The sequence below is a fragment of the Macaca fascicularis genome, chromosome 3 (genome assembly GCF_037993035.2).
Source record: "Macaca fascicularis isolate 582-1 chromosome 3, T2T-MFA8v1.1".
In the NCBI taxonomy this organism is placed as follows: Eukaryota; Metazoa; Chordata; class Mammalia; order Primates; family Cercopithecidae; genus Macaca; species Macaca fascicularis.
The window spans coordinates 35,404,533-35,417,963 of NC_088377.1; the positions used below are offsets into that span (position 1 = coordinate 35,404,533).

The following is a 13,431-nucleotide window of genomic DNA, read 5'->3' on the forward strand; positions in this document are numbered from 1 at the left end:
CGCCCACTTTTTGATGGGGTTGATTTTTTTCTGGTAAATTTGTTGAAGTTCTTCGTAGATTCTGGATATTAGCCCTTTTTCAGATGGGTAGATTGAAAAATTTTTCTCCCATTCTGTAGGCTGCCTGTTCACTCTGATGACAGTTTCTTTTGCTGTGCAGAAGCTCTTTAATTAGATCTCATTTCTTGATTTTGGCTTTTGTTGCTGCTGCTTTTGGACATGAAGTCCTTGCCCATGTCTATGTCCTAAATGATATTGCCTAGGTTTTCTTCTAGGGTTTTTATGGTTTTAGGTCTGACATTTAAGTCTTTAATCCTTCTTGAATTAATTTTTATATAAGGTGTAAGGAAGGGATCCAGTTTCAGCTTTCTACATATGGCTAGCCAGTTTTCCCAGCACCAATTATTAAATAGGAAATCCTTTCCCCATTTCTTGTTTTTGTCAGGTTTGTCTAAGATCAGATGGTTGTAGATGTGTGGTATTATTTCTGAGAGTTCTGTTCTGTTCCATTGATCTATATCTCTGTTTTGGTACCAGTACCATGCTGTTTTGGTTACTGTATCCTTGTAGTATAGTTTGGAGTTAGGTAGCATGAGGCCTCCAGCTTTGTTCTTTTGGCTTAGGAATGCCTTGGCAACGTGGGCTCTTTTTTGGTTCCATATGAACTTTGAAGTAGTTTTTTCCAATTCTGTGAAGAAAGTCATTGGTAGGTTGATGGGAATGGCATTGAACTGATAAATTACCTTGGGCAGTATGGCCATTTTCACGATATTGATTCTTCCTATCCATGAGCATGGAATGCTCTTCCATTTGTTTGTGTCCTCTTTTATTTCGTTGAGCAGTGGTTTGTAGTTCTCCTTGAGGTCCTTCACATTCTTTGTAAGTTGGATTCCTAGGTATTTTACTCTCTTTGAAGCAATTGTGAATGTGAGTTCACTCATGATTTGGCTCTCTGTTTGTGTGTTATTGGTGTATAGGAATGGTTGTGATTTTTGCACACTGATTTTGTATCCTGAGACTTTGCTGAAGTTGCTTATCAGCTTAAGGTGATTTTGGGCTGAGATAATGGGGTTTTCTAAACATACAATCATGTCATCTGCAAACAGGGACAATTTGACTTCCTCTTTTCCTAACTGAATACCCTTGATTTCTTTCTCCTGCCTGATTGCCCTGGCCAGAACTTCCAACACTATGCTGAATAGGAGTGGTGAGAAAGAGCATCCCTGTCTTGTGTCAGTTTTCAAAGGGAATGCTTCTAGTTTTTGCCCATTCAGTATGATATTGGCTGTGGGTCTGTCATAAAGAGCTCTTATTATTTTGAGATACATCCCATCAATACCTAACTTATTGAAAGTTTTTTAGCATGAAGGGCTGTTGAATTTTGGAAGAAGGCTTTTTCTGCATCTATTCAGATGATCATGTGGTTTTTGTCTTCGGTTGTCTATATGATGGATTACATTTATTGATTTGCGTATGTTGAACCAGCCTTGCATCCCAGGGATGAAGCCCACTCGATCATGGTGCACAAGCTTTTGGATGTGCTGCTGGATTCGGTTTGCCAGTATTTTACAGAGGATTTTTGCATCAATGTTCATCAAGGACATTGGTCTAAAATTCTCTTTTTTTGTTGTGTCTCTGCCAGGCTTTGGTATCAGGATGATGCTGGCCTCATAAAATGAGTTAGGGAGGATTCCCTCTTTTTCTATTGATTGGAATAGTTTCAGAAGGAATGGTACCAGCACTTCCTTGTACTTCTGGTAGAATTCGGCTGTGAATCCATCTAGTCTCGGACTTTTTTTGGTTGGTAGGCTCTTAATTATTGCCTCAATTTCAGAGCCTGTTATTGGTCTATTCATTGATTCAACTTTTTCCTGGTTTAGTCTTGGGAGGGTGTGTGTGTCCACGAATTTATCCATTTCTTCTAGATTTTCTAGTTTATTTGCGTAGAGGGGTTTATAGAATTCTCTGATGGTAGTTTCTATCTCTGTGGGGTCAGTGGTGATAACCCTTTTATCATTTTTTATTGCATCTATTTGATTCTTCTCTCTTTTCTTCTTTATTAGTCTTGCTAGCGGTCTATCAATTTTGTTATCTTTTCAAAAAACCAGCTCCTGGATTCATTGATTTTTTGAAGTGTCTTTTCTGTCTCTATCTCCTTCAATTCTGCTCTGATCTTAGATATTTCTTGCCTTCTGCTAGCTTTTGAATGTGTTTGCTCTTGCTTCTCTAGTTCTTTTAATTGTGATGTTAGGGTGTCAATTTTAGATCTTTCCTGCTTTCTCTTGTGGGCATTTAGTGCTATAAATTTCCCTCTACACACTGCTTTAAATGTGTCCCAGAGATTGTGGTACGTTGTGTCTTTGTTTTCATTGGTTTCAAGGAACATCTTTATTTCTGCCTTCATTTCATTATGTACCCAGTAGTCATTCAGGAGCAGGTTGTTCAGTTTCCATGTAGTTGAGTGGTTTCGAGTGAGTTTCTTAATCCTGAGTTCTAGTTTGATCGCCCTGTGGTCTGAGAGACAGTTTGTTAAAATTTCTGTTCTTTTACATTTGCTGAGGAGTGCTTTACTTCCAACTATGTGGTCAATTTCAGAATAAGTGCGATGTGGTGCTGAGAAGAATGTATATTCTGTTCATTGGGGTGGAGAGTTCTGTAAACGTCTATTAGGTTCGCTTGGTGCAGAGCTGAGTTCAAGTTCTGGATATCCTTGTTAATCTTCTGTCTTGTTGATCCATCTAATGCTGATAGTGGGGTGTTAAAATCTCCTATTACTATTGTTGTGGAGTTTGAGTCTCTTTGTAGGTCTCTAAGGAGTTGCTTTATGAATCCGGGTGCTCCTGTATTGGGTGCATATGTATTTAGGACAGTTAGCTCTTCTTGTTGAATTGATCCCTTTACCATTATGTAATGGCCTTCTTTGTCTCTTCTGATCTTTGTTGGTTTAAAGTCTATTTTATCAGAAACTAGAATTGCAACCCCTGTTTTTTTTTTTTTTTTTTTTTTCTTGTCCATTTGCTTGGTAGATCTTCCTCCATCCCTTTATTTTGAGCCTATGTGTGTTTTTGCATGTGAGATGGGTCTCCTGAATACAGCAAACTGATGGGTCTTGACTCTTTATCCAATTTGCCAGTCTGTGTCTTTTAATTGGAGCATTTAGCCCATTTATGTTTAAGGTTAATAGTTAAGTGTGAATTTGATCCTGTCATTATGATGTTAGCTGGTTATTTTGCTCGTTAGTTGATGCGCTTTCTTCCTAGCATTGATGGTCTTTACAATTTGGTATGTTTTTGCAGTGGCTGGTACCAGTTGTTCCTTTCCATGTTTAGTGCTTCCTTCAGGAGCTCTTGTAAGGCAAGCCTGGTGGTGACAAAATCTCTCAGCATTTGCTTGTCTGTAAAGGATTTTATTTTTCCTTCACTTAGGAAGCTTAGTTTGGCTGGATATGAAATTCTGGGTTGAAAATTCTTTTCTTTAAGAATGTTGAATATCGGTCCCCACTCTCTTCTGGCTTGTAGAGCTTCTGCCAAGAGATCCGCTGTTAGTCTGATGGGCTTCCCTTTGTGGGTAACCGGACCCTTCTCTCTGGCTGCCCTTAATATTTTTTCTTTCATTTCAACTTTGCTGAATCTGACAATTATGTGTCTTGGAGTTGCTCTTCTTGAGGAGTATCTTTGTGGCGTTGTCTGTATTTCCTGAATTTGAATGTTGGCCTGCCTTGCTAGGTTGGGGAAGTTCTCCTGGATAATATCCTGAAGAGTGTTTTCCAACTTGGTTCCATTCACCCTGTCACTTTCAGGTACACCAATCAGACGTAGATTTGGTCTTTTCACATAGTGCCGTATTTCTTGGAGACTTAGTTTTCTTTTTACTCTTTTTTCTCTAGACTTCTCTTCTCACTTCATTTCTTTCATTTGATCTTCAATCACTGATACTGTTTCTTCCAGTTGATCGAATCAGCTACTGAAGCTTGGGCACGCATCACATAGTTCTTGTGTCATGGTTTTCAGCTCCATCAGTTCATTTAAGGTCTTCTCTATGCTGTTTATTCTAGTTAGCCATTCATCCAATCTTTTCTCAAGGTTTTTGGCTTCTTTGCAATGGGTTCAAACATCCTCCTTTAGCTCAGAGAAGTCTGTTATTACCGATCTTATGAAGCCTTCTTCTCTCAAGTCATCAAAGTCATTCTCCATCCAGCTTTGTTCTGTTGCTGGCAGAGTTGCGTTCCTTTAGAGGAGAAGAGTCATTCTGATTTTTAGAATTTTCAGCTTTTTTCTCTGGTTTCTCCCCATCTTTGTGGTTTATCCACCTTTGGTCTTTGATAATGGTGATGTACAGATGGGGTTTTGGTGTGGATGTCCTTTCTGTTTGTTAGTTTTCCTTCTAACAGTCAGGACCCTCAGCTGCGGGTCTGTTAGAGTTTGCTGGAGGTCCACTCCAGATCCTGTTTGCCTGGGTATCACCAGTGGAGGCTGCAGAACCGCAAAAACTGCAGAACAGCAAATGTTGCTGCCTGATCCTTCCTCCGGAAGCTTCGTCTCAGAAGGACAGCCAGACATATGAGGTGTCAGTCGGCCCCAACTGGGAGGTGCCTCCCAGTTAGGCTACTCAGGGGTCAGGGATCCACTTGAGGAGGCAGTCTGCTGTTCTCAGATCTCAAACTCTGTGCTGGGAGAACCACTACTCTTTTCAAAGCTCAGTTGGAAATGCAGAAATCAATGTGTTCTGCGTTGCTCACGCTGGGAGCTGTAGACTGGAGTTGTTCCTATTCGGCCATCTTGGAACCTCCCCCGAGAATCCACATTTCTAAGAGGCTCCCGGGGAGGCTGTGGCCAGCCTGGGGACTGCACTTTAAGGATCACTGCTCCAAGAATAAACTGCTGGCTTGTTTTGGAGTTTTCATCTTTCCTGGGGAGAGGCCAACTGCCCAGGGTACACAGACGGACAGATGATCCTGAGGACCTGTCTCATAATTCAGCATTCAAGTCTTCAGATCTACTGTATTTCAGTCAGCGGCATTCCTTCTCTAATGTCACTTGCAGTCAGTTCCTGGGCCGCATTGGAGTTTTGAGGTGTAACTCAGGCAGGTTCTCAGCTCCACCCGCCGTTGACTTAGATTCTGGTTCCCTGAGTCTACTCAGTCCTCTCACCGCTCACCCGCCCATTCCAGATTCCAAAAGTCTGCCTCTGTATCCTCTCCCTCTGTGGGATTAGACCTTACATGAAACAGAAGCCTCTACCATCACTGTGATTTTTGGGGGCACAGACACGAGTTGCATCAGCCACTGGGGCCCGGACACCTGATCCATCTTCACCATCAGCCACGGGGGCCCGGACGCCTGATGCATCCTCACCATCAGCCACTGGGGCCCGGACGCCTGATCCATCCTCACCATCAGCCACGGGGGCCCGGACGCCTGATCCATCCTCACCATCAGCCACGGAGGCCCGGACGCCTGATTCATCCTCACCATCAGCCACTGGGGCCTGGACGCCTGATCCATCCTCACCATCAGCTACGGGGGCCCGGACGCCTGATCCATCCTCACCATCAGCCACGGGGGCCCGGACACCTGATCCATCCTCACCATCAGCCACACCATCAGCCACGGGGGCCCGGACACCTGATCCATCCTCACCATCAGCCACGGGGGCCTGGACACCTGATCCATCCTCACCTCCTGGTGGTGCGATATGGCGTAGCCCCGCCTATCCCAGGCCTCTGCTCATCCTCCCCTTCCTGCTTCCAGACCATGCTGGTCCTGACTCTCCACAGTCAGCTTGGACATGCCTCTCTACACCCCCTGCTCCCTATCAGCCAAGGCCCGGGACACCTGTCACAGCCAGATGCTGACCACCTGCGTGCCCGAGATGCACAGAGACCCAGACAACAGGTAAACGAACAGACAAGCGAACCTGAGACGCACACAGACCCAGACAATAGGGGAACCAACTGACGAGCGAACCCGAGACGCACAGAGACCCAGACGACAGGTAAGGAACAGACAAGCGAACCCGAGACGCACAGAGACCCAGACGACAGGTAAGGAACAGACGAGTGAACCCGAGAGGCCCAGAGACCCAGACGACAGGTAAGGAACAGACGAGCGAACCCCAGACGCACAGAGACCCAGACGACAGGGGAACGAACAGACGAGCGAACCCGAGACACACAGAGACCCAGATGACGGTAAGGAACAGACAAGCGAACCCGAGAGGCCAAGAGGCCCAGAGACCCAGACGACGGTAAGGAACAGACGAGCTAACCCGAGACTGAGCAGAGACCCAGATAACAGGGGAACGAACAGACGAGCGAACCCGAGAGGCCCAGAGACCCAGACGACAGGTAAGGAACAGACGAGCGAACCCAAGAGGCCCAGGGACCCAGATGACAGGTAAACAAACAGAAGAGCGAATGGGCACACAGCCAAGGCACCGGCCCGTGACAGCAGGGAACAGATGGCCCCTTCCCAAATCCTCTCCCAGGGTGCAGTGCCACCAATAAACACGGCTCCAAGTCTGCATGCTCAGCTCTAAAACTTGCCCATAACACCTGCAGAATGCAGCAGGGAGAGGGAGCCACGGCTGAACCAGAAGCGGGGCTGGTGACATGGGGGCTCAGGCCCTCACAGCCACAGTGGAGACCAGGAGCAGCCCTGGTGTGGGTGGGGAGCTGGAAAGGAGCCCCCGAATGCCATCAGCTCACCTCTCGATCTGGCAAGACAGGCCTCCCCTTCTGGCTGTTGTCCTCCATCCCCACCGTGCTACTCCAGGAGGGCGGACCACCCAAGAGCCAGCCACCAAGCCCCTACCTGCTGGCAGGGTGCGCCCAGACTCAGGGCAAGCTTGGCTTATGGGGTGGGGCATGAAGAGGGAGGGAAGCCCCCACCTAAGACCCTCCCCACAAAGGATCACAGAGGACAATCACTCCTGATACATCCGCCTCAGTGCTGGGCTGCAGGAAGGGGAAAAGCGACCGCCACACAACCTCTGCACCTGCAGGCTCACGGGGAATGCTCTCCCACAGTACAGGGTGCGATGGCAAGTAGGTGGGAAGAAACAGGAGAGGGTGTCATCGGATGAAAAGCACCACCTCACCACATCAGGGGATAGGCTGGCATGCCAAAGGCTGCGGGCCTGACTTAGACCTGGAGGGTGCGGGCAGGCCCCGCTGGCCCTCGTGGAGGCCCCACTCTTCCCTGAAGCGCCGCAGGCCTTCGCTGCAAAGGGCTCTCTGGACTCCGTGAGGCGCACTTAGGCTGGTGAGAGACGGACTTGTTTTTGGAGAGGATTAGATTTACTTGTGATTAATGGTGTGTGTATAAACTAACAAATGATACGAATTTGTTTAAGGGCCTAAGATTTCAGCCCCTTGTTTCTCCACTGCTGCCTGCAAACTTGGACAGCTCCACCTGTTTGCACAACCCTGCAGGTGCATGGGGACACGGGGCCGGGGTGCTCCGCTCCAGCAACCACCAGGCCTGGCTGCCCACAGGGGAAGACAGACCCTCTGGGGATGACAGGCAGGTGACAGCCAGAGGCTGCCCCAAGAGCGCGCAGATGGATCTACCCACAGAAGGTCAAAGATGGTGGGGGCTGGGGGTGGGGGGTGCCTACCTGCCACCTCCTTGGATGATGGCAGACTCGCGGCAGCAGCCTCAAGGTCGGTTGGGACGGTGCCACCTCTCTCCATGGCGCGCAGGAGCCCTCGCAGTCGCTCGCACTCTGCCTGCAGCTGGCTGTGGTCCTCACGCAGGCGCTGCCTGGCCACACTGGCGGGGTTCAGGCTCATGTGCAGCACTTTGGTCCTGCTCTGGTCATAGTCACCCTGCAGGAACACACACAGCACGGGTCACCATGGCCCAGGAAGATATGTGGCACGGGTCACACGCAGCACATGTCACCATGGCCCAGGCACACGTGCAGCACAGGTCACACACAGCACAGTGCTCGGTTATTTTGTCTTTTTGAGCCTGCCTGGCAGCCGTCTCTCCTTGAAGGAATGGCTTCTTCCCTGTGCCCTGTGGACAGGTGCAGGACCAAGGCCTGGCCACCTGCTGGGTCCCCTCTGCCTAACCACAGGAAGAGGGTGAGAGGGGACACGGCCCTGGTTCAGCGAAGCGCAGCACTTCCTGGAGTTCCATGCTTAGTGCCTGGGAGGGAGGCTTCCTCTTCTCTGAGGTTTCTGGCTGGGAGGAGGCTTGGAGCCCGTGTGGCCATGTTCCCATCTCTTCCCGGCCAGCCTGGAAGGTGCCCCGTGCCACAAGAGAAACAAGGTCAACCACACAGAGATGGAGGGCGAGGGAGCCTGGCACCGGCGTGGGTGGCTCAGGAACGTGCCTTGCGACCTGATGCTCCCGTGAAACCCAGGGCGGGGACGTGTGTGGCATCCTTGAGGTAGGAGTGCGCCTGGAGGCCCAGCCTGCTGACCTGTGGTAGGTGACCGACCCCCAGCAATGAGCATCACGCAGCCCTGCAGCAGGGGACAGCCGCCCAGGGCAGGGGACAGCCGTCCTGCAGCAGGGGACAGCTGCCCGGGACAGGGGACAGCCCCCCGGGGCAGGGGACAGCTGTCCTGCAGCAAGGGACAGCCACCCAGGGCAGGGGACAGCCACCCGGGGCAGGGGACAGCCGTCCTGCAGCAGGGGACAGCTGCCCGGGGCAGGGGACAGCCGCCCAGGGCAGGGGACAGCCGTCCTGCAGCAGGGAACAGCCGCCCGGGGCAGGGAAGTGCAGGGTCACTGCGCACCCCGAGACCGCGACCTCATGCCACACATAAACATCGGTTCCACCACGTTCTGTCTCCTGGGAGTAGACACAGCTTTCTCAAACAGGGTTCAGGAAGTAGTGGCCGTAAAAGAAAAAAAAAAAAAAAAGAGTACAACTGACCTTATACAAGTCAAGAACTTCATCCACCGCAACGGTGGAAAGGCACCCACAGAGCAGGTGGTGCTGTCTGAAAATCACATTTCTGAGAAAGGGTTCAGATCCAGAACATACGAAGAACTCAGAAATAACCAAGGGCATGTCAGACAACCCACTCTAAAAATGAGTCAAAAATGTGAGCAGATACTTCCCAAAGAGAGACACCCAGAAAGCTGATAAACACATGAAAAGGCGCACACACATGGGCCCGGGTCGGGGCTAGTGGCACACACACACACACACGGACTAGGACTGGGGCCAGAGACACACACACACGGGCTAGGACCGGGGCCAGAGACACACACACACATGAGCTAGGACCAGGGCCAGAGACACACACACACAGGCTAGGACCGGGGCCAGAGACACACACACACGGGCTAGGACCAAGGCCAGAGACACACACACACGTGGGCTAGGACCGGGGCCAGAGACACACACACACATGGGCTAGGACCAGGGCCAGAGACACACACACACAGGCTAGGACTGGGGCCAGAGGCACACACACACATGGGCTAGGACCTGGGCCAGAGACACACACACACACGGGCTAGGACCAGGGCCAGAGGCACACACACACATGGGCCAGAGCCGGGGCCAGAGGCACACACACACAAGGGCTAGGACCGGGGCCAGAGACACACACACACGGGCCAGAGCCGGCGCCAGAGGCACACACACACACATGGGCTAGGACTGGGGCCAGAGGCACACACACACACATGGGCTAGGACCGGGGCCAGAGGCACACACACACACATGGGCTAGGACCGGGGCCAGAGGCACACACACACACATGGGCTAGGACCGGGGCCAGAGGTACACACACACACATGGGCTAGGAGCGGGGCCAGAGGTACACACACACACGGGCCAGGGACGGGGCCAGAGGTACACACACACACGGGCCAGGGACGGGGCCAGAGGTACACACACACACGGGCCAGGGACGGGGCCAGAGGTACACACACACACGGGCCAGGGACGGGGCCAGAGGTACACACACACACAGGCCAGGGACGGGGCTGGGGCCAGAGGCGCGCACACACACACACACGGGCCAGGGCTCCCGCCAAGTGCTGAAACTCTGCTGTTCGTGGCTGTCAGCTGTGGGGCAGTGAGACTGGGTGGGCACCCCGTCCCTCAGGCCCAGACACCACCAGCCCCCGTGAATGAGGGGTGTGCCAGCGAGCCAGGCCAGCTCCGTGCTTAGCAATGGCCTCCTCCCCTTTGGCAATGAGTTCCCGCCGCCCTTGGGGCTTCTGTCCGCACACTGTCCTATCTCCCAAAGGGGAACAGGGAAACATTTCATGTGTTCGGGTCACCCCACGCTCTCAGGAGAGAGGCCGGTGGACACATCCCATGAAGTGAAGCGACCAGGCGCAGTAAGCCTCCAGCCTCCCAGAGCCCAGGCTGTGGTGGGCCACTGCTCTCCAAGTCCCTGAAGGACGGCGAGGCCTGGCCTGGGCCGTGCCCACTGCAGGGCGCCTGAGTGGGGCTGGAGCCCGTCAGCCGTGGGCAATCGTGGTCCCAGAGCCCAGAATGTGCTTCCCATAGGGAGGGAGGAGGGGATGGGGAAGAAGGGAAGAGACCTCACCCCTCCTGGTACCACCCCGGACTCTAAGACATCCCCCTGACATCACGTCACACAAGTTAACGGCTGACCCTGCCACCCCTGCCTCATGGAATAGGCCAGTGGAGATGGACACGCTGACCTGGACCAGGGACCCCTGGCCCCATGGAACACGGCAGAGGCCGCCGCAGAGGGAAGCAGGTTTGCAGACATGGCTCGCTTGGCTGCTCCCTCTGTGCTTCTCCTGGGAAGGAGGAGGGGAGGGGAAATCCACCCAGTCAGGCCCAGGGGAGAGGGAGGCGGCAGCCCCTGCCGCTGGGCCGGGGCGGGAGAGAATCTGCGCAGCTCTTCACGGGTTTTCTGAGAACCTTGTAAACCTCAGAGGATGAAGAGACATCTTGTAACTCTGGCTGAATCACAGACTCTTGGGGTTGAAAGGATTGCTACTTCATTCAGTTTGCACAGCCGGGGTAAGAAAACCCAGTGTGCAGAATCCAGCCACCCACACATGCTCAGGAGGACCCTCTGAAGGGCGGCGCTGGCTTTCCGGGGCCTCTGAGGACTGGACAGCATCTCAACCTCTCCACCATCCTACGGAGCCAGAATCTCGAGGAGCCAGAGAGGATGCAGACGGGGGGTGGGGCCGCCTCCTGCGGGGACCAGCCAGTCACAGGGCTGTGCAGTCACCCCACCCCCGTCCCAACCACGTAGCACTGCAACTGCACCCAGAAAGCAGCCGTGGGGCACACGAGGCCAGCATGGGCCCCGCTGATGGAGCTGTGGGCACGGAAACATGACTCTGAATTTCAGATAACTCGCGTGTGTCCCAAAATATTCTTTTTTGATTTTCTTCAATCCTTTAAAAATGTACAACGGTTCTTAGTTTAGGGGCTGCACAGCAGGCGGGGCTGTAGTCAGCTGAACCCCGGCCAGGACGAGGCCGCACAGCGTGGACTCAGCCCTCCTCTGACCCAGAGCAGTGAGACCCTCCTCCCCTAGGCCTCACCCTCCTCTTCCTCCCCAGGCTTCAATACTGCTGACCTCCTGAAGGGTCCTCCAGGTGGGAGGAGGTAGTGACCGTCCTGGAGGCTGCCCAGCGAGGCCTCACCTGGCCCCAGTGTCCTCCCACTTAGCAGACAGGTGGACTTGCCGGAGGGGCGGGGGCTCAGCGGTGGCACACCCAGCGCTGGCGTTGGACCCAGCAGTGCCTGAGGATGTCGAGTTCCCCGGGGTGGATGTCCTGGCAACGCTCAATGTTCCACGGGCAGGAATGAGAGCCAGAGGTGCCCCTTCCAGGAGGAGGCCACACCTGAGCCCCTGGGGGTCCAGAACCTCTGCTCCAGGTGAGACAGGACTGTGCCCCAAGGTGGCTGGGGGCAACAGCCGAACTTCCAGGCTGCTGCTGTGATCACAGCTGGGGGTGGTGCAGAGTCAGGCACACCATTCCATGCCTGGGAGCTCCATGTCTCGGAGTTCCATGCCTCGGAGCCTGCGCGCCACACATTTCAGCAGGTGCTGGAAGCGCAGGAGTAATGGGAGCCCTGCGCTAAGGCCTGTCTCCAGGGCAGCCGAGTGTCGGGATGAGGACGGCCCTGTGTCCTATACAAACAGCACCACTCCTGCGCCTGCCCCACCAAGAGGAGCCATTCAAACGCACAGGCAGCAAAGCAGCACGGGAGGAAACTAGGCGGGATCTAGGGGATCAGGAAACATCCCATGTCTCGGATCAGAAGACTTGGCGCTGTCGGGACCAACCAATCTGCACATCTGGGACACTCCCAGGACTCAGCCGGCCTCCCTGAAGAACTGACAAGCTGATTCTGAAACTCACAAGGAACTGCAGGGGCTCAGAACAGCCACCACAGGATTGAAATCAGTCTCCTGATTTCAAAACTTACTCCAAAGCCACAGCGATCAAGACGGTGTGGCGTGGGCATCAAGACGGACGTACAGACCAACAGCACAGCAGAGAGTCCAGCAATCAACCACATGTCCATGTTGAGTGACTCTGAGAAAGATGTTAAGGCCATTGGATAGGGCCTTAAGCCTACACCCAAAGAACTTGGATAGGGAAAAACAGTCTTTTCAACAAATGCTGCTGGGACAATGGGCTGTCGCATGCCAAAGAACGAACATGGGCCCCGCCTCCCACCATAAACAAAAACTAAATAACTGTGGATCCAAGACCCATGTGAGAGCCCAACTGTAAAACCTGTAGAAGAAAACAGAGGAAGAAACCCTCCTAACCTTGGATTTAACAAAGGATTCTTAACCCAAAGCACAAAGAACAAAAGAAAAAACAGGTAATCGGACTTCATCCAAACTCAGAACTTGTGTGCTTCAAAGGATGCCAATGAGATGCAAAAACAAGCCACAGAATGGGAGAAAATGTCTGCAAATCTATACCCAAAGAACTTAGATCTGAACACATAAAGCAGGTTCACAGCTGAAACGACCCAATGTTACAATGGGCAAAGCATCTGCAGAGAGACTCCTACAAGGCCAATAAACACATGAAAAGCTGTTCGGCATCGTCCAGCATCCAGAGACAGAAACTGAAATCACAGAGAGGTATCACTTTGCACCCCCAGGACGGCCTGGAAGTCACTCGACAACACGTTGGTGAGGACGGGGAGAAACTGGAACCCTAGTGTGCGGCAGCCCTGGAGAAGAGTCTGGCAGTTCCTCCAATGATGAAAAGGTTACCAGGTGACCCAGCAGACCCAGTCCCAGGCAGACCCCGGAGAGAACTGCACACACACCCACACAGACTCGTCTGTCAATGTTCATAACAGCCCCGAAGTGGAAACCACTCGAATGTCCCACCAGCCGATGACTGGATACGTAAGATGCGGCCATGCACACAGTCAGTGTTTCAGCCACAAGAAGGAACACATCACCGACACCTGTGACCACATGGGTGAACCTTG

General features: G+C 52.4%; 1 protein-coding gene across 33 annotated transcripts in view; it reads right to left on the minus strand.

Annotated features, from left to right (window-relative positions):
* Window positions 1-13,431, minus strand: part of MAD1L1 (mitotic arrest deficient 1 like 1) — a 421,592-nt gene that overhangs the window by 117,085 nt on the left and 291,076 nt on the right. For all 33 annotated transcript variants that reach the window (XM_015447010.3, XM_074034253.1, XM_074034256.1 and 30 more), the window contains one exon: window positions 7,618-7,828. In XM_015447010.3, coding sequence (XP_015302496.1) covers window positions 7,618-7,828 — 211 coding nt within the window. The remainder of the gene's footprint in view (window positions 1-7,617; window positions 7,829-13,431) is intronic.